The 19,349-nt window shown below is 48.6% G+C and overlaps 1 protein-coding gene across 1 annotated transcript; it reads right to left on the reverse strand.

Annotated features, from left to right (window-relative positions):
* Positions 1-23: 23 nt before the first annotated feature.
* RAB7A (RAB7A, member RAS oncogene family) lies at positions 24-19,148 on the reverse strand. Its single transcript, XM_073644922.1, has 6 exons — positions 18,991-19,148; positions 4,205-4,273; positions 3,352-3,478; positions 2,570-2,788; positions 2,323-2,451; positions 24-1,657 (listed from the first exon to the last, which is right to left on the reverse strand). Exons 2-6 carry the CDS (start codon positions 4,255-4,257, stop codon positions 1,562-1,564), a joined length of 624 nt encoding a protein of 207 aa, XP_073501023.1. The 5' UTR covers positions 4,258-4,273; positions 18,991-19,148; the 3' UTR covers positions 24-1,561.
* Between the last annotated feature and the right edge of the window lie 201 nt (positions 19,149-19,349).

Genomic DNA, 19,349 nt, shown 5'->3' on the forward strand with positions numbered 1-19,349 from the left:
TAAAATGACAATCACACACCATAGACTTTTCTTGTTAAGTTTATTGGCATCATTTTTCATCTTTACAGAAGAACCCAGCCTACACTGTACAATGTAGACTGTATGGAAGAGAAGAAAAAAACAAGTAAAAAAGAAAAACAAAACAAAAAAAAGTAGTAGAAGTGCTCTATGGGAATATGGGAGCAAGCTACAAACTGAAAAAGCAGACATTAGGGAAGCTAAACGGCCAAGGAAGGTTTTATAACAAGAGTCTGATCCTCGGGGGAGGGTCTAGGAAAAAGGGGGAGGGGCTTCTAATACTACATGTTACCTGCCAGTGGAAGGAATGAAATATATTACACCCCAGATTGGGAATAGCACTCAAACTCTACAAGATATTTGGAGAAATCTACTCCCCCCAAATCTGAGCGTAGCAAGATTCCCCTGCAGACGTGATAAGATTATATAAAAAGAAGATGGCGGTGTAATAATACCGGTACTTAACCATACAAATAAAGTCCAATATTCACATCATGGTTACAGACCTACTGCAGTCATGGAGCCACTGACAGTGGGAGAGGGAAGGGCAGCAGCCTGATCAAACACTACCCGCTGGAGGCGGAGTCAGCATTCAGCCTATCAGCTGCCTGCCTGGCTCCTCTGGGGCGGTCACTAGCTCCCATTGAAACAGATTGGCCGAATATTGAGGCAGCTGCCCGCGCCCGCTGAGGCCAGGAGGACGGGCAGACTGGCTCCGACAAAGCCATAAAACGTTTGCAGGCAGAGCACGCACATTGTAAGGAGGCGTCCTTATGTTTCTACGTGTGCTTCATTACTTAAATCAAGAAAAAAAAACAACAAAGAAATAATATTATTCTTACACTAATTTATACATTTACTTGGTTGCATATATTAACATGTACTATAAGATTCTCACTGGTTTCTGCTCTAGAGGAAGCCTTACATCGGAAATGGATTCTGTAAAAAGTTCTGATTAGTTAAAAAGTAATAAAGCAATTAACAGATACGATACAAAACTCAAAGAGAACCGAGTAGTGGACAGCGGGGCGCTGAGGATGTGCGGCCTTCCCGACGGGCGCCTTCCCAGGGACACCGAACTATTAAAAGGTTTATTTAACTTCATGTCATATATGTTAATTATACACAAAACTGTAAAAAGAATTGAAAAAAAAAAAAAAAAACAAAAAAAAAAAATCCCGTCTCTCCACAAAAATTAACTTATATTCAAACAAGACCGTGAATGTATCTCACGTTAACCGCTGCGCGCCCCAAAGAGGCCTGCGACGCTGATGGTTGCAGGCCGCCTGGCGAGACAAGGGTTAACCCAACATGGGCGCGTAGTCCACAGGGAGGGTGGGGGTGATGATGAGGATGATGGTGGTGATCTGCTTATAATACAGGTGTCTTTCCGTCTGGACCGGTGCCTGGGAGCTGGAGAGGGTGCAGGCGATTAATATTTATCCTTTACACTCTGGGCAGGGAGGGGGAGAGGGGTCTCATGTTCGAAGGCCTAAGTGTGATATCTGTTAGTGAAGGACTCCGGGTTCACCTTCTCCCCCCCTCAGCAGCTGCAGGTCTCCGCAGACGCCTTTGCCCGGTCGTTCTTGTCCAGTTTGATGGGCTCTGGGAATTCGTTGTACAGCTCCACCTCTGTTTCCTGGTGCGGGAGGAGAAAAGCGGTCACGTTAGGCGTCTTAGTGGTAAAAACGACAACATCTTGGCTGCCAGCAGCCGCCACTAGAGGGAGCTCAGTGCACCGAAAATATACATGGAGCTCAATTATGCTGTCAGCTCCCCCTAGTGGTGGCTACAGGTAAACAAATGTATCCTTCCTTGTTGCTCCCAATTTTTTTTCTTCCATGTGTTCAATTCTCTTTTCCAAGAGCCATAACATTTTTCACTGTTGCGTCAGAGCTGAGGCTTTTTTTATTTTTTTGTGGATAGGTTGTAGTTTTAATTGACACCATTAATTTTACTATTTTTGCAAAAAAATAAAATTTAGGGGGTGGGTTATTTGTATGGTAAAAATGACCTCTGAAAATTAATCTCCAGGACAGTACGATTACAGCAATACCAAAGTTTTTGTTTTTCTATTTTAATGGTAAAAAGTTTGTTCATTACTTTGAGACCCAACAACTGTTTTTTATTCTTCCGTCGATGGAGCTGGGCGAGGGCTTGTTTTGTGGGCACGGTTCACGTTTGTAGGACTTATGTGATGATTTTCTCACTTTCTATAGCATTTGTGGAGCAGAAGAGAGGCAGTGATATAACTAGAATAGGTCTATATTTTTTTTATTCTATATTTTAGCCGCCATTTCTTACCTGTTTAAGTGCGTTCCGTGCAATAGTCTGAAATGCCTGCTCCACGTTTATCGCCTCCTTAGCGCTGGTCTCAAAGTACGGGATATTGTTTTTGCTATGACACCACACTTGTGCCCGCTTTGTGGTGACCTGAAAGGGGAAAAAAAAAAAGTTACCATAGACAGTGGTAAAACTCCTCAGGGCTGATTCACCATGAAGGATTTTAGCCTCAGGTTACATTGACCCCACATTATGAAGACCCCCTTACTTGTCTGTTTTCAAGGTCTATCTTGTTTCCCAGGACAACGAATGGGAAGTTTTCCGGGTCTCGGGGACTGGCCTGGATGAGGAATTCATCTCTCCAGCTGTCCAGGGTTTTGAAGGTGTTTGGCGCGGTGACGTCAAAGACCAGGACGCAGCAGTCGGCCCCCCGATAGAAGGCCACCCCGAGAGACTGGAAGCGCTCCTGGCCGGCCGTGTCCCATATCTGCAAGAGAGGAACGTGTACAGGACGGATGTTTACACCTTGTGCCCCCTTACGGATGGGTTCACTGCTCCGTGCAAACTCAAAGTCTGATCCCAAATCTAATTCCCGGGCGACTAATGCACCAATCACAGGAAGCAGAGATCTACTCTACGTCGCCCTTTGTCACTTTATTGCCTCACTTCTCCCTTTGTCAGCTCCATACCCCATGTACTGGCCGTTCTTGGTACTGCTGCTCAGCTCTTGTGTGATCCGAGGTGCAGTACCCGGAGCGGCCACTATAAGGTCCATGCACAGATTACACCCGGCAGCTCATCAGTGTCGGACCCCCGTCAAATCTGATATTGATGATGAATCGTAATAGGCCATTGTAAGGGTTGTCCAAGAGTATAAGCCGCTTTTCTAGTGCCACATCCCCTCTAGAGGGGTCGGCCGGCACTGATCAGACATCAGCAGTCATTCACCTCCACTGTCTTAGAGGACAGGACCCCCCCTTAAAGGTGATTTTGATATTATTGGATCAATTTGGCCCAACCCTAAAAAGCTGAAGCCAAAATACCCCTTACCTGCATTGTGACCAACCGGTCGTCCACCATCACCTCCTTGGTCAGAAAGTCCGCCCCGATCGTGGCCTTGTACTGATTAGTGAACTTCTTATTAACATACTGGTTCATGAGCGAAGTCTTCCCAACCCTGAAACATTAACACCGTGAGTCATCACCGGGTACAACGGCTCAGATACGCAAAGCTAGACTGCAGCCATATCTGGGGGTGATCAGATATGTTGGAATCTATTTCACAATGCCGAGCTGCAGTACCGGACATGGCCTAAGGCCAGGAGTGGCAGCAGATCTCTTTATCAAGTTTCATACCACCCCACTAAAGGCCACTCTAAATCTAGGACCAACCTCCTTCACCGAATAGCCATTCCCCACTGCCCCTTGAAACCCATAGTCTTCTATGGAGTGTGATTAATGCCGATGCTGCAGAGAGTAAAGTGCAGCAGTAACAGGACTTTTGCGGTTTCCGTCTCCTAGCACTGATGGATATACTGGAACCAAATCAGCTTTTATTTCTAAAACCTTAAAAATAAATTAAAGTTTAAAAAATAAAATACATTAAAATAATACTTAACTAAATCTATCTTAAAAAAAAAAAAGAAAAAAAAAAAAGCCACATCTCCAAGAAGTTAACTAATCTGCTATAGAGCGGGGATCTTGTCTCTAAACTCTGGGGAAAGGATCAATTGCAGAAATGGACGCGTTGCAGATTTAGCCATGCACACTGCAGGACGATCCCCGTGTGGAACCCCCCCCCCCCCCTCTCGCCTGCTGCATTCCACTACGGATTTTATCTGCAGGTAAAATCCGCAGCTTTTCCATCTGGTGCAGACGAGGATCACACAGGCTGCTCGCTCACCCAGAGTCTCCCAGGATGATGACCTTCAGAAGCACTTTCTTCCTGGAAGTCATCTTTCAAGAAAATAATCTGTGGAGAGAAGGAAAAGCGATTACCGAGAGCAACACGACTGCGGGACCCTCAGAAAATAAGTCACAAAATGCTTTCCACCATGTCTGGCCGACCTCTGCGGCTGCCACCGATACCATACATCGGGTCCTGCAGCCCCTGGATGTGTCGTAGGGATGGATTCCCCCTTTTAAACCTTCTGTCTGACCCTCCCTGTGACCAACGCTGTGGGGGTGGGGTGGGCACCATGATGCAAAAGTCACAAATATAACAGATGCAAGGTGTCACAGCACAAAGTATTTAAGCAATGTGCTAATCCTGCAGTGACCCGTCCACTCCTGCATTAAGGGACATGTTGGACAGCAGTGCAGAGTATTTTAGGAGTGATCTATTCACATGATGTTAATGACACCAGGGTAATAAATGGCACAAAAACAAGTTGTCAGAGATGAGGGCAGATCAGGGAAGGACGGCGGAGGTGTCAGGTAACAGGTGACGTCACCCCGATATTAATCATTCACAACGGCAGCGGGTGCTGCGTACACTAATCAGCTGACCGCTGTCACTATATACCGCCGGCGTCTCCGCTGCCCCCCGGCAGGAGAGGTCTGCAGCAGCTTCTGTCATGAGATCTCCTGAACCTCCGGCGCTCGCTCGCCTAGCCTCAATATATGCAACACAAGGACAGGGAGCAAAACCTGGTGGCAAGGAGTTAAAGGGATTGTCCACAAGACACTGATGGCCGATCCTGTAGCAGCCGCACAATCCGTTCACCCAGCTGCCAGATACCGAACAGCGCCACACACAGCAGTGGCCGTTCTCTGTACTGCAGCTCAGATCACATTTACTTCAATAGGAGCTGAGCTGCAGTACCGAGGACGGCCACTGCAGAGTGTACGGCATTGCGCCTATTTACATCCGGCTGTCGCAGGACCTGCTGATCGGCGGCAGTGCCGGGTGTCAGACGCCCACTGATCCGATACAGTAAGCCTATTCTAATATCTTCGCCGTTTAGGACCTTTGTAATGAACGGACCCTTTTCTTGCAGTCAATCAGATCTCCTCCGAGTGTTGTGTCTAGTTCAAAGCAATCTATTGTTCCCTGTTATCAGCCATTTACTCCTATGCGAGGATGACAGCGGCTGTGCACACCGGCGCCTCCATTCAGGGGAGGAGGATTAAAGGGCTGAGTCTTAAGAGCAGAGGAGCGTGAACGTACAAAGCCGTCACCGGTCACACCTGAGCAAAATCAGCGAGCTCTACATACCGCGGGCGGCAGCCAGGTGTGCAAAGATAATGCAATATACGGAGCACAACAGCGCCTCTCCTGTCCAAAGGCAGTGCCTGGAATTGCACATCAGACCACTATTTGGATTGCAGCAATTCAGGAGGAGGAGGATTTGCAATCATCTGATGGAGACACGAGGCACTCCTGGTAGCGCCATTATTCTGCCCCTTCGACAGGTTATACAAACGGCGATCGCGTCCTTGTCAGCATGGAGAGAGGGATAGGACTCCGGCCAAGTAAACAACCCCCATCCTCCTCTTCCTGGACACAAGAGGACGTGGGGTCAATAACACGAGTGCTCGAGGAACTGAAGGACTGTGACTAAGAACTTGATGACGAGGGCGAGTAACACGAGCCATGTGCAAGTCCCAGTTACTGACGGAAATCTAGCAACCGAACAATCAGGATGAATAGAAGATGGACCACCACCCCACGGGACCCCCTGAATATCTGCAGCAGGGTCAGTGACCCTCAGACATGACGCATCCTTCTGACCACACGCTCAGCTCCATTCTTAGAATAAGGCTCTACACTTCCTAGAAGTACTTACAGGAAAGTTTAAGAAAACTTCTATGCAAATTGCCTCTTCAGACAAAAAGAGGACTTGAACTCTATAGCGCCACCTATCGGAAGCAGCAATCCTACAAGTCACAATCAATCCTTTAAAGGGAATCTGTCACCCCCCTGGGCGATCTCAGACCTCTACAATGGGCATACAGGTGATAGAAAAGTAAATCTATACTTACCTGTATGGCCCATAGCAGAGGTCTGATTGCAGAGAAAAGTGTTTTTATAAACTCCATCATGCACAGGCTTGGTGTCCCCCGGAAGCCAAGAAATCCCCATCTATAGGCTTAATTATCATATCCCCCCCTGCACATCACACGGCCCTGTGCTCCCCGACTTACCAGATTGCTGACCCTCAGCCTCGGCAATCCCCTGCACCACAAGTAAAGCAGCAGAACAAACCTCAGCCGGGTCCAGGAGCGCGACAAGAAGATCCCTACCCCGATGCGAGCCGTCCGCTGTGAGCAGCACAAGGCCGGGACCAACGGAAATAACATTTACTGTCACTGACAGGACAGAGGTGAGTAATGGAGAAAAATGCCGGAGAGCGGCCAGAAATACCAGGAGAGCGGACGTCACATCAACAGCCGCAGGTTATACAACCGGACGATGCAGCAGAGCCGAATGCACACCTGCCTGACCTGACAGAGGAATGTGACACCGGCTCTGCCCGACACGTGCGGCTGAGTCACCGAACACAGCCAGAAAGACGGGGACAGGAACCAGAAAGTAGACGGACATACCAGACATTATCCTGCATTATCCTCAAGAGCTGCGCTCACTATTCTGCTGGTGGAGTCACTGTGTACATACATTACATTACTGATCCTGTACTGCTCCTGAGTTACATCCTGTATTATACCCCAGAGCTGCACACACTATTCTGATGGTGCAGTCACTGTATACATACATTACTGATCCTGAGCTACATCCTGTATTATACTCCAGAGCTGCACTCACTATTCTGCTGCTGCAGTCACTGTGTACATACATTACATTACTGATCCTGAGTTACATCCTGTATTATACTCCAGAGCTGCACTCACTATTCTGCTGGTGCAGTCACTGTGTACATACATTACATTACTGATCCTGAGTTACCTCCTGTATTATACTCCAGAGCTGCACTCACTATTCTGCTGGTGCAGTCACTGTGTACAGTTACATCCTGCTCATCCCAGTCCATGAAGAGGCAGCCATCCCTTGTCCTGAGGTTGGCACCGGGCACGATACGTCAGTACCGTCAGATTCTGCCCATTGTTGCTGCCGGTGATTGAGGCCGCAGTGAAGGCGCTTTGCTGGACCCGTCACTCAGATTTGATAAAGGAAGGGTCCGGCCCATCCCCCACCATTATATACAGTCAGGGCCCATGACAATGAGGACGGAGCCGCGTCACCAGAATCACTTCCTCATCGATGTCCCTCCAGGAATGCAGCTCCCCGAGGTCTATTTATATCTATGGGCAGCGCTGCGGCAGAACCTTGCAAGGGTTAAAGGGGGTTTCCAATTTTATGTCAATTAAGCTTAAAGGGGAGGGGGCAGCAGAGCAAACACCTGCATTAATCACTTGCTGACTGCTTCCTTTTTGCAAACGTGGCCCGAAGCTCCAATTCTGGGTTTGATACAGGAAAAGGCTTCCTCTATCAGCCTGTGACCGATGCCGTGTGCGGAGGGGGCTGACTGCTGATTTCAGGTGAGCCAGCCCCGCTTCTGTCCCAGCATCAATGCAGACAGGGGCAGGCTTAGGTAACGAGATCAGCCAGCCCCCTCCCCCACACATAGCACTGATCACAGGCGAAAAGTAGAAACACTTAATTTATGCCAACATGGCAGCAGAACAAAGCTCAGGCAGGCGCCCGGCCGCTGTGCGAGCAGCATTAGGCCACATATCCAGGGTCTCCACAAACCTGCCCGCAGATCACACAATAAAAGCAGCATGATTAAACAGATTCTAGACCTGATGAGGCTGGTGCAGTTTCTTTGAAAATTCACGACAGAATTGCTGAATAATCCTGGTATCCGGATGAGCTGTTTAATGTCCGGTGGGGAAAAAAAAACAAAAAAACAAACAAATTATACAGTCATCCTGATGGGGATTTTCAAAATAAGTCCACCAGCTTCATCAGGACTAAGATCTAGCACTGTAAGCTGCTGTCTGATGCTTTACAAGATCTGAGCTATTAGTTTGGCTTGTGGGACCCCCACAATAGTGAATAAAGAGGGTGGGGCACCGCGTCGGCCAAACACGGAGCAGTGAACAGCGGTCAGTCCCATGTAAGTGAAGCACCACCCGTAGTTCACTGCACATGCACAAGTCTGGCAGCACCAATGTGCACTACGTGAGCGCTGTCCCCCCCCTTGTTCAGGGGTCAGTGCGGCCCCCCAGGAAGGGCAGCCATTGTGCACCACGTGCAGACGTTTTGGGAATGAGGCCCATAAATTAAAATATATATATATAAATTTATACAAGTGAGGCAAAAAGGCTGGATCATGTGGCGGCTCTCGATGGGTTAACCGCGCAGCCATCTGTAGCCCCAGACTTAATTATTGTATGGAGAATCATGTGGTTCATCAGCTGCTTGAGTCACAAGGGAGGGGACAGCAGTGTGAACAAAGGCCGAATGATCCAGAGAGAAAACCCGCAGCACATGGGCAGGGAAACCCCGCGGCGAGAGCGTCGGCCACAGCGCAGACCGCAGAAGAGGACCGTCAGGTTCTCCGCTGCTGCTCCATTTATGACCTGCTGCAAAGTTACTGGCCCAAGAAAGCAGGCGACTCCGATCGGAGGATCTCCAGTTATTGGTAAACTACAACTCCCAGCATGCACTCTTAGTAGTTGGCAAAAATCATGTTTTATTGCAAATAGCACAAAACAAAAAAAAGTCAGTGATCGAATAGAAGACACATTAACCCCAAGGGGTGGATTCACAGCATCAGGGCGGTCTCAGGAGAGAGTAACATGGGTGCATGGACAATCCAGGCCCGACCACGGGTTTATTCAAGCCGTCAGTTTGGGACACAGAGCTGCAAAATTTGCACTTGTCTTATTCTGGGAACATACAAAAACGTGATTTGTCAGAATCCAAAATGAGCCAGGAATAATTTACATCGACAGGTGGTTACCCGCAGCAGCCATTCAGCGCAATTCACATTTGTTACACTGTTCTGTGATAGATCGGCCCTATAGTAAGAAGCTGGCGTCACATACAGATGTAGGGGGCAGGGTCTCTCCCCCTGAAGACATCATCACAGACTAGGAGTGGGGTACAGGATACACAGACAACCCTCCTCTTAAAGACAGACATTGCTATAACCTTACACTGGAGGAAACATGGCTGCCACATTGCTCGCATAGTTGGTTGCTGACTGGCTAGGGGGCGATGTGACACCTTGATGGTCTAGTACCACTGCCACAACATCCAGTCCAGGCCCCCGGGAACCCCCTCCCCATACCTAGAGAGTGAGTCCAGCCCCCGGGAACCCATACCTAGCGAGTCCTGTCATTGGATCCCCCTCCCATAGCTAGCACCAGGGACCCCATACCTATTCAATCAAGCCCAGGGGACCACCCGCTTCCCCATACCTAGCGAGTCCAACACCAGGGGACCCCCCCTCTTCATGCCGCAATAACCTTGCTGTGAATATAACGCACAGATTCCACCATAAATCAAGGAGCTCCGTCCTTCGTGACTTTTAGGAGAACAGAAAAACAAACCTGCGTCCGTCATCAGGAAAATCCTCACAAGCCGCCAATCACCGAGCAATAAACAGCCGGCGAGCACTCCGCAGCATTGCGCAACGTCAGGATGTGTCATGTACCAACCGCCCGGGTCACGTTTCCCCAGGTCCCTTTACACCAGCAGAATCCTGAACTACAGCCACTGCGAGTCAAAACACAGAGCCCCCGGCCATGGGGGGTCGTAATAATAACAGCCAAGAAATAAGACCCTCCAGGACTACATCAGCATAGCAGTACACCAGGAGGCACCCCGATAATGAGCTGCCAAACAGATCGGGACCCAACAGCAACACAGATCGTCCGCTCCACCAATGACAAGTGTAATACACCATTCCCCCCCACGGGGGCGTAGCGGAAAAACTGAGCACTTACAGCCAGATTGTCTGCAGCTGATCGCCGGAGGCCTCACTGCACAACTAAGCAAAGACAGGCCAAAGCGGAGAAGCCCTACAACAGTGAGAAAGGGGAAGCGAGGAAGAGGAAGGACGAGGTGCGGAGCGCGGCGGCCGATGTGGATTCCATTACCCTCCTCGTCAATACAACATGAACACCGACAAGAAAAGCAAAGGACGCCTGGAAAAGACAAGAAACAATGGCACAATCAAGTATGGCGGCTATGGAATAAAAAAGGAAAAATGGAACTTAAAAATCCAGGCGAAAGTAAAAAAAAAACTAAAATATGAAAGCGAAAGTAGCGTGCTAAATATAAGACAGAAGGGAGGGATTAAATGTGTGAGTTATATAGGAGAGGAGGGGGACATGATTGAGAGACCCCCCTGCAATAAGAGGTTTACAAAATGGCCGGCATTCATGGAGATCAATGGGCGCCATGTGCTGCTTAATGAGACCGGACAATAGGAGCAAAGACCGAACGAGCGGCCACTTCTGTGAGACCATCCAGGTAACTGAGCCCCCCACATAAAGGCCAGCGGGACCCTCAGAACAAAAAGCTGCAGTGAGTAGAGGGGCTCCGCTCTGACTAATAAGATTCGTATCAGCCCCCAATATAAGATCCACGTGCATTTCAGGAGTTTATGCCACAGAACAATGAAAAAGTCACAGGCGACGTCCACAAAGCATCAGCGAGTAAAACACCCACAACCTGCAAGACAACGCAACGCTGCCGGCAGAAAGGCCGCCATCACCATCCAGAGCGAGCGGGGAAATATAACCGCTATCATATGGTAAAGTAAGAAACCGTGCAACAAAGAACAGGATAAAAGAAGAAAACAGACGTATAGGAGAAAAGCAGAGTGTATAGTACACAGGGGGCGGTATTATACACTGCTCAAAAAAAATAATGGGAACACTGATACAACAGAATATAACTCCAAGTAAATCAAACTTCTGTGAAATCAAACTGTCCACTTAGGAAGCAACACTGATTGACAATCAATTTCACATGCTGTTGTGCAAATGGAATAGACAATAGATGGAAATTATTGGCAATTATCAAGACACCCTCAATAAAGGAGTGGTTCTGCAGGTGGGGACCACAGACCACATCTCCGTACCAATGCTTTCTGGCTGATGTTTTGGTCACTTTTGAATGTTGGTTGTGCTTTCACACTCGTGGTAGCATGAGATGGACTCTACAACCCACAGAAGTTGCTCAGGTAGTGCAGCTCATCCAGGATGGCACATCAATGCGAACTGTGGCAAGGTTTGCTGTGTCTGTCAGCGTAGTGTCCAGAGGCTGGAGGCGCTACCAGGAGACAGGCCAGTACACCAGGAGATGTGGAGGGGGCCGTAGGAGGGCAACAACCAGCAGCAGGACCACTACCTCCGCCTTTGTGCAAGGAAGAACAGGAGGAGCACTGCCAGAGCCATGCAAAATGACCTCCAGCAGGCCACAAATGTGCATGTCTGCACAAACGGTTAGAAACCGACTCCATGAGGGTGGTATGAGGGCCCGACGTCCACAGATGGGGGTTGTGCTCACAGCCCAACACCGTGCAGGACGCTTGGCATTTGCCACAGAACACCAGGATTGGCAAAGTCGCCACTGGCGCCCTGTGCTCTTCACAGATGAAAGCAGGTTCACACTGAGCACATGTGACAGACGTGACAAGAGTCTGGAGACGAGGTGGAGAGCGATCTGCTGCCTGCAACATCCTTCAGCATGACCGGTTTGGCAGTGGATCAGTAATGGTGTGGGGTGGCATTTCTTTGGGGGGCCGCACAGCCCTCCATGTGCTCGTCAGAGGTAGCCTGACTGCCATTAGGTACCAAGATGAGATCCTCAGACCCCTTGTGAGACCATATGCTGGTGCGGTTGGCCCTGGGTTCCTCCTAATGCAGGACAATGCCAGACCTCATGTGGCTGGAGTGTGTCAGCAGTTCCTGCAAGATGAAGGCATTGAAGCTATGGACTGGCCCGCCCGTTCCCCAGACCTGAATCCGATTGAGCACATCTGGGACATCATGTCTCGCTCCATCCACCAACGTCACGTTGCACCACAGACTGTCCAGGAGTTGGCAGATGCTTTAGTCCAGGTCTGAGAGGAGATCTCACAGGAGACCATCCGCAACCTCATCAGGAGCATGCCCAGGCGTTGTAGGGAGGTCATACAGGCACGTGGAGGCCACACACAATACTCAGCCTCATCAGGAGCATGCCCAGGCGTTGTAGGGAGATCATACAGGCACGTGGAGGCCACACACAATACTGAGCCTCATCAGGAGCATGCCCAGGCGTTGTAGGGAGGTCATAGAGGCACGTGGAGGCCACACACAATACTGAGACTAATTTTGACTTGTTTTAAGGACATTTCATCAAAGTTGGATCAGCCTGTAGTGTGTTTTTCCACTTTAATTTTGGGGGTGACTCCAAATCCAGGCCTCCATTGGTTAATAAATTTGATTTCCATTGATGATTTGTGTGTGATTTTGTTGTCAGCAAATTCAACTTTGTACAGAACAAAGTATTCAATGAGAAGATTTCATTCATTCAGATCTAGGATGTGTTATTTGAGTGTTCCCTTTATTTTTTTAGCAGTGTAGGAGTTCTATTCTTGCACCTAGGGGGCAGCAGTGTAGTAGTTCTATTCTTGCACCTAGGGGGCAGCAGTGTAGTAGTTCTATTCTTGCACCTAGGGGGCAGCAGTGTAGTAGTTCTATTCTTGCACCTAGGGGGCAGCAGTGTAGTAGTTCTATTCTTGCACCTAGGGGGCAGCAGTGTAGTAGTTCTATTCTTGCACCTAGGGGGCAGCAGTGTAGTAGTTCTATTCTTGCACCTAGGGGGCAGCAGTGTAGTAGTTCTATTCTTGCACCTAGGGGGCAGCAGTGTAGTAGTTCTATTCCTGCACCTAGGGGGCAGCAGTGTAGTAGTTCTATTCCTGCACCTAGGGGGCAGCAGTGTAGTAGTTCTATTCCTGCACCTAGGGGGCAGCAGTGTAGTAGTTCTATTCTTGCACCTAGGGGGCAGCAGTGTAGTAGTTCTATTCTTGCACCTAGGGGGCAGCAGTGTAGTAGTTCTATTCTTGCACCTAGGGGGCAGCAGTGTAGCAGTTCTATTCTTGCACCTAGGGGGCAGCAGTGTAGCAGTTCTATTCTTGCACCTAGGGGGCAGCAGTGTAGCAGTTCTATTCTTGCACCTAGGGGGCAGCAGTGTAGCAGTTCTATTCTTGCACCTAGGGGGCAGCAGTGTAGCAGTTCTATTCTTGCACCTAGGGGGCAGCAGTGTAGCAGTTCTATTCTTGCACCTAGGGGGCAGCAGTGTAGCAGTTCTATTCTTGCACCTAGGGGGCAGCAGTGTAGCAGTTCTATTCTTGCACCTAGGGGGCAGCAGTGTAGCAGTTCTATTCTTGCACCTAGGGGGCAGCAGTGTAGCAGTTCTATTCTTGCACCTAGGGGGCAGCAGTGTAGCAGTTCTATTCTTGCACCTAGGGGGCAGCAGTGTAGCAGTTCTATTCTTGCACCTAGGGGGCAGCAGTGTAGCAGTTCTATTCTTGCACCTAGGGGGCAGCAGTGTAGCAGTTCTATTCTTGCACCTAGGGGGCAGCAGTGTAGCAGTTCTATTCTTGCACCTAGGGGGCAGCAGTGTAGCAGTTCTATTCTTGCACCTAGGGGGCAGCAGTGTAGCAGTTCTATTCTTGCACCTAGGGGGCAGCAGTGTAGTAGTTCTATTCTTGCACCTAGGGGGCAGCAGTGTAGTAGTTCTATTCTTGCACCTAGGGGGCAGCAGTGTAGTAGTTCTATTCTTGCAACAGGAAAGACGATGATCCAGCTCCACAGACTCCAATAGTAAAAACAAAGGTCTTTTATTTAGAATTTTTAAAAAATATCCAGGTGGCGATAATGTAACTCCAGCTGGTGGAAGAATATTCGAAGGGAAACAGGGGCACCAAGGAGTGGCGCGCTACCAGACGCGTTTCGAGCGAAGACCGCTCTTAAGCTTGGTATGAACAACAAGTTTAAGAGCGGTCTTCGCTCGAAACGCTTCTGGTAGCGCACCCCTCTTTGATGCCCCTGTGTTTCCCTTCTAATATTATTCTTCCACCAGCTGGAGTTACATTATCGCCATCTGGATATTTTTTAAAAATTCTAAATAAAAGACATTTGTTTTTACTATTGGAGTCTGTGGAGCTGGATCATCGTCTTTCCTATTACCTGTCTACTGAGCGCAAGCAGCAGCGCTGATCACAGATCCCGGAGACACCCAGCTGGTTCATAGAGGTGAGCTGTTTTGTTTTTTTTCCCTCTCCTCCAGTTATATTCTTGCACCTAGGGGGCAGTGTTACAGTCGTTATATTCTTGCACCTGGGGGGCAGTGTTACAGTCGTTATATTCTTGCACCTGGGGGGCAGTGTTACAGTCGTTATATTCTTGCACCTGGGGGGCAGTGTTACAGTCGTTATATTCTTGCACCTGGGGGGCAGTGTTACAGTCGTTATATTCTTGCACCTGGGGGGCAGTGTTACAGTCGTTATATTCTTGCACCTGGGGGGCAGTGTTACAGTCGTTATATTCTTGCACCTGGGGGGCAGTGTTACAGTCGTTATATTCTTGCACCTGGGGGGCAGTGTTACAGTCGTTATATTCTTGCACCTGGGGGGCAGTGTTACAGTCGTTATATTCTTGCACCTGGGGGGCAGTGTTACAGTCGTTATATTCTTGCACCTGGGGGGCAGTGTTACAATCGTTATATTCATGCACATGGGGGGCAGTGTTACAGTCGTTATATTCATGCACATGGGGGGCAGTATTCCAGTAGCTATATTCATGCACATGGGGGGCAGTATTCCAGTAGCTATATTCATGCACATGGGGGGCAGTATTCCAGTAGCTATATTCATGCACATGGGGGGCAGTATTCCAGTAGCTATATTCATGCACATGGGGGGCAGTATTCCAGTAGCTATATTCTTGTACATAGGAGCAGTATTATAGTAGCTATATTCATGCACATAGGGGGCAGTATTATAGTAGTTATATTCTTGTACATAGGAGCAGTATTACAGTCGTTATATTCTTGCACCTAGGGGGCAGTGTTACAGTCGTTATATTCTTGCACCTAGGGGGCAGTGTTACAGTCGTTATATTCTTGCACCTAGGGGGCAGTGTTACAGTCGTTATATTCTTGCACCTAGGGGGCAGTGTTACAGTCGTTATATTCTTGCACCTAGGGGGCAGTGTTACAGTCGTTATATTCTTGCACCTAGGGGGCAGTGTTACAGTCGTTATATTCTTGCACCTGGGGGGCAGTGTTACAGTCGTTATATTCTTGCACCTGGGGGGCAGTGTTACAGTCGTTATATTCATGCACATGGGGGGCAGTGTTACAGTCGTTATATTCATGCACATGGGGGGCAGTGTTACAGTCGTTATATTCATGCACATGGGGGGCAGTGTTACAGTCGTTATATTCATGCACATGGGGGGCAGTGTTACAGTCGTTATATTCATGCACATGGGGGGCAGTGTTACAGTCGTTATATTCATGCACATGGGGGGCAGTGTTACAGTCGTTATATTCATGCACATGGGGGGCAGTGTTACAGTCGTTATATTCATGCACATGGGGGGCAGTGTTACAGTCGTTATATTCATGCACATGGGGGGCAGTGTTACAGTCGTTATATTCATGCACATGGGGGGCAGTGTTACAGTCGTTATATTCATGCACATGGGGGGCAGTGTTACAGTAGTTATATTCTTGTACATGGGGGGCAGTATTACAGTAGTTATATTCTTGTACATAGGAGCAGTATTACAGTAGCTATATTCTTGTACATAGGGGGCAGTATTATAGTAGCTATATTCATGCACATAGGGGGCAGTATTATAGTCGCTATATTCATGCACATAGGGGGCAGTATTATAGTCGTTATATTCTTGTACATAGGAGCAGTATTACAGTCGTTATATTCTTGCACCTAGGGGGCAGTGTTACAGTCGTTATATTCTTGCACCTAGGGGGCAGTGTTACAGTCGTTATATTCTTGCACCTGGGGGGCAGTGTTACAGTCGTTATATTCTTGCACCTGGGGGGCAGTGTTACAGTCGTTATATTCTTGCACCTGGGGGGCAGTGTTACAGTCGTTATATTCTTGCACCTGGAGGGCAGTGTTACAGTCGTTATATTCTTGCACCTGGGGGGCAGTGTTACAGCCGTTATATTCTTGCACCTGGGGGGCAGTGTTACAGCCGTTATATTCTTGCACCTGGGGGGCAGTGTTACAGCCGTTATATTCTTGCACCTGGGGGGCAGTGTTACAGCCGTTATATTCTTGCACCTGGGGGGCAGTGTTACAGCCGTTATATTCTTGCACCTGGGGGGCAGTGTTACAGCCGTTATATTCTTGCACCTGGGGGGCAGTGTTACAGCCGTTATATTCTTGCACCTGGGGGGCAGTGTTACAGCCGTTATATTCTTGCACCTGGGGGGCAGTGTTACAGCCGTTATATTCTTGCACCTGGGGGGCAGTGTTACAGCCGTTATATTCTTGCACCTGGGGGGCAGTGTTACAGCCGTTATATTCTTGCACCTAGGGGGCAGTGTTACAGTCGTTATATTCTTGCACCTAGGGGGCAGTGTTACAGTCGTTATATTCTTGCACCTAGGGGGCAGTGTTACAGTCGTTATATTCTTGCACCTAGGGGGCAGTGTTACAGTCGTTATATTCTTGCACCTAGGGGGCAGTGTTACAGTCGTTATATTCTTGCACCTAGGGGGCAGTGTTACAGTCGTTATATTCTTGCACCTAGGGGGCAGTGTTACAGTCGTTATATTCTTGCACCTAGGGGGCAGTGTTACAGTCGTTATATTCTTGCACCTAGGGGGCAGTGTTACAGTCGTTATATTCTTGCACCTAGGGGGCAGTGTTACAGTCGTTATATTCTTGCACCTAGGGGGCAGTGTTACAGTCGTTATATTCTTGCACCTAGGGGGCAGTGTTACAGTCGTTATATTCTTGCACCTAGGGGGCAGTGTTACAGTCGTTATATTCTTGCACCTAGGGGGCAGTGTTACAGTCGTTATATTCTTGCACCTAGGGGGCAGTGTTACAGTCGTTATATTCTTGCACCTAGGGGGCAGTGTTACAGTCGTTATATTCTTGCACCTAGGGGGCAGTGTTACAGTCGTTATATTCTTGCACCTAGGGGGCAGTGTTACAGTCGTTATATTCTTGCACCTAGGGGGCAGTGTTACAGTCGTTATATTCTTGCACCTAGGGGGCAGTGTTACAGTCGTTATATTCTTGCACCTAGGGGGCAGTGTTACAGTCGTTATATTCTTGCACCTAGGGGGCAGTGTTACAGTCGTTATATTCTTGCACCTAGGGGGCAGTGTTACAGTCGTTATATTCTTGCACCTAGGGGGCAGTGTTACAGTCGTTATATTCTTGCACCTAGGGGGCAGTGTTACAGTCGTTATATTCTTGCACCTAGGGGGCAGTGTTACAGTCGTTATATTCTTGCACCTGGGGGGCAGTGTTACAGTCGTTATATTCATGCACCTGGGGGGCAGTGTTACAGTCGTTATATTCATGCACATGGGGGGCAGTGTTACAGTCGTTATATTCATGCACATGGGGGGCAGTGTTACAGTCGTTATATTCATGCACATGGGGGGCAGTATTACAGTAGCTATATTCATGCACATGGGGGGCAGTATTACAGTAGCTATATTCATGCACATGGGGGGCAGTATTCTAGTAGTTATATTCTTGTACATAGGAGCAGTATTATAGTAGTTATATTCTTGTACATAGGGGGCAGTATTATAGTAGCTATATTCATGCACATAGGGGGCAGTATTATAGTAGCTATATTCATGCACATAGGGGGCAGTATTATAGTAGTTATATTCTTGTACATAGGAGCAGTATTATAGTAGTTATATTCTTGTACATAGGGGGCAGTATTATAGTAGCTATATTCATGTACATAGGAGCAGTATTATAGTAGTTATATTCTTGTACATAGGAGCAGTATTATAGTAGTTATATTCTTGTACATAGGAGCAGTATTATAGTAGTAATATTCTTGTACATAGGAACAGTATTATAGTAGTTATATTCTTGTACATAGGGAGCAGTATTATAGTAGTTATATTCTTGTACATAGGGAGCAGTATTATAGTAGTTATATTCTTGTACATAGGGGGCAGTATTATAGTAGCTATATTCATGCACATAGGGGGCAGTATTATAGTAGCTATATTCTTGTACATAGGGGGCAGTATTATAGTAGCTATATTCATGCACATAGGGGGCAGTATTATAGTAGCTATATTCATGCACATAGGGGGCAGTATTATAGTAGCTATATTCATGCACATAGGGGGCAGTATAGAGCAGTTATTCCTGTACATGTGTCTGATGGGTAGCAGCAGTGACCACCATGCCTGTGGCACGGCTGTGCAGTTGTCGGGCCCCTCCCCCGCTCCCCTCAGTAGTCAGCAGTCACTCTCGGTCCCGGGCGGACGCTGTATTGGGGTCTCCGGGCGGGGATCTCGGTGGAGGGTCCCGGGATATCAGGGCTGAGCGCGGCTCTCTCGGTCTGTATTGGGGGTGTCCCCGCCCTGGGCCTCCGTGTATCTCTCAGGCCTCCCCGGGGGTCGTCCACCATGATGCGGCCTGCCCTCCCTCCCGCTGCGGTGCTCCGTGTCACGCTCCCGGGAGGCGCCGCTCGTCTTACCCGCGGTGAGTAGATGGCTGCTGGGTGTCCGCTCGTGTGCCGGGCCGCTCCTGTTCTCCGCCGGGCCCGCTGCCGCTGCTCCTCTCTGCTTCCTCCCTGCCAACCCTTCTCTTCCCAGCGGAAGTGACCAACCAGTCATGGGACTGGTGACGTCACCTTCTATTCCTTCACGTCCATTGGTGGCTGTTGAGAAGGAGGCGGGGATAATGGCAAATCACATGATGTGCTGTGTCACTTTCGCTCCGCCATATTACCTGAGGCGAGGTGCCGAGTTATAGATGGAGAAGAGGGAGGGGGTTTTTGTTTGTCTGGGGATGGATATAAATAAGCTGTGATTGGAGTCTGCCATTATGCTGATA

This window comes from Phyllobates terribilis, unplaced genomic scaffold (genome assembly GCF_046119375.1).
Source record: "Phyllobates terribilis strain yellow unplaced genomic scaffold, ASM4611937v1 Scaffold_8__6_contigs__length_399053987, whole genome shotgun sequence".
NCBI lineage: Eukaryota > Metazoa > Chordata > Amphibia > Anura > Dendrobatidae > Phyllobates > Phyllobates terribilis.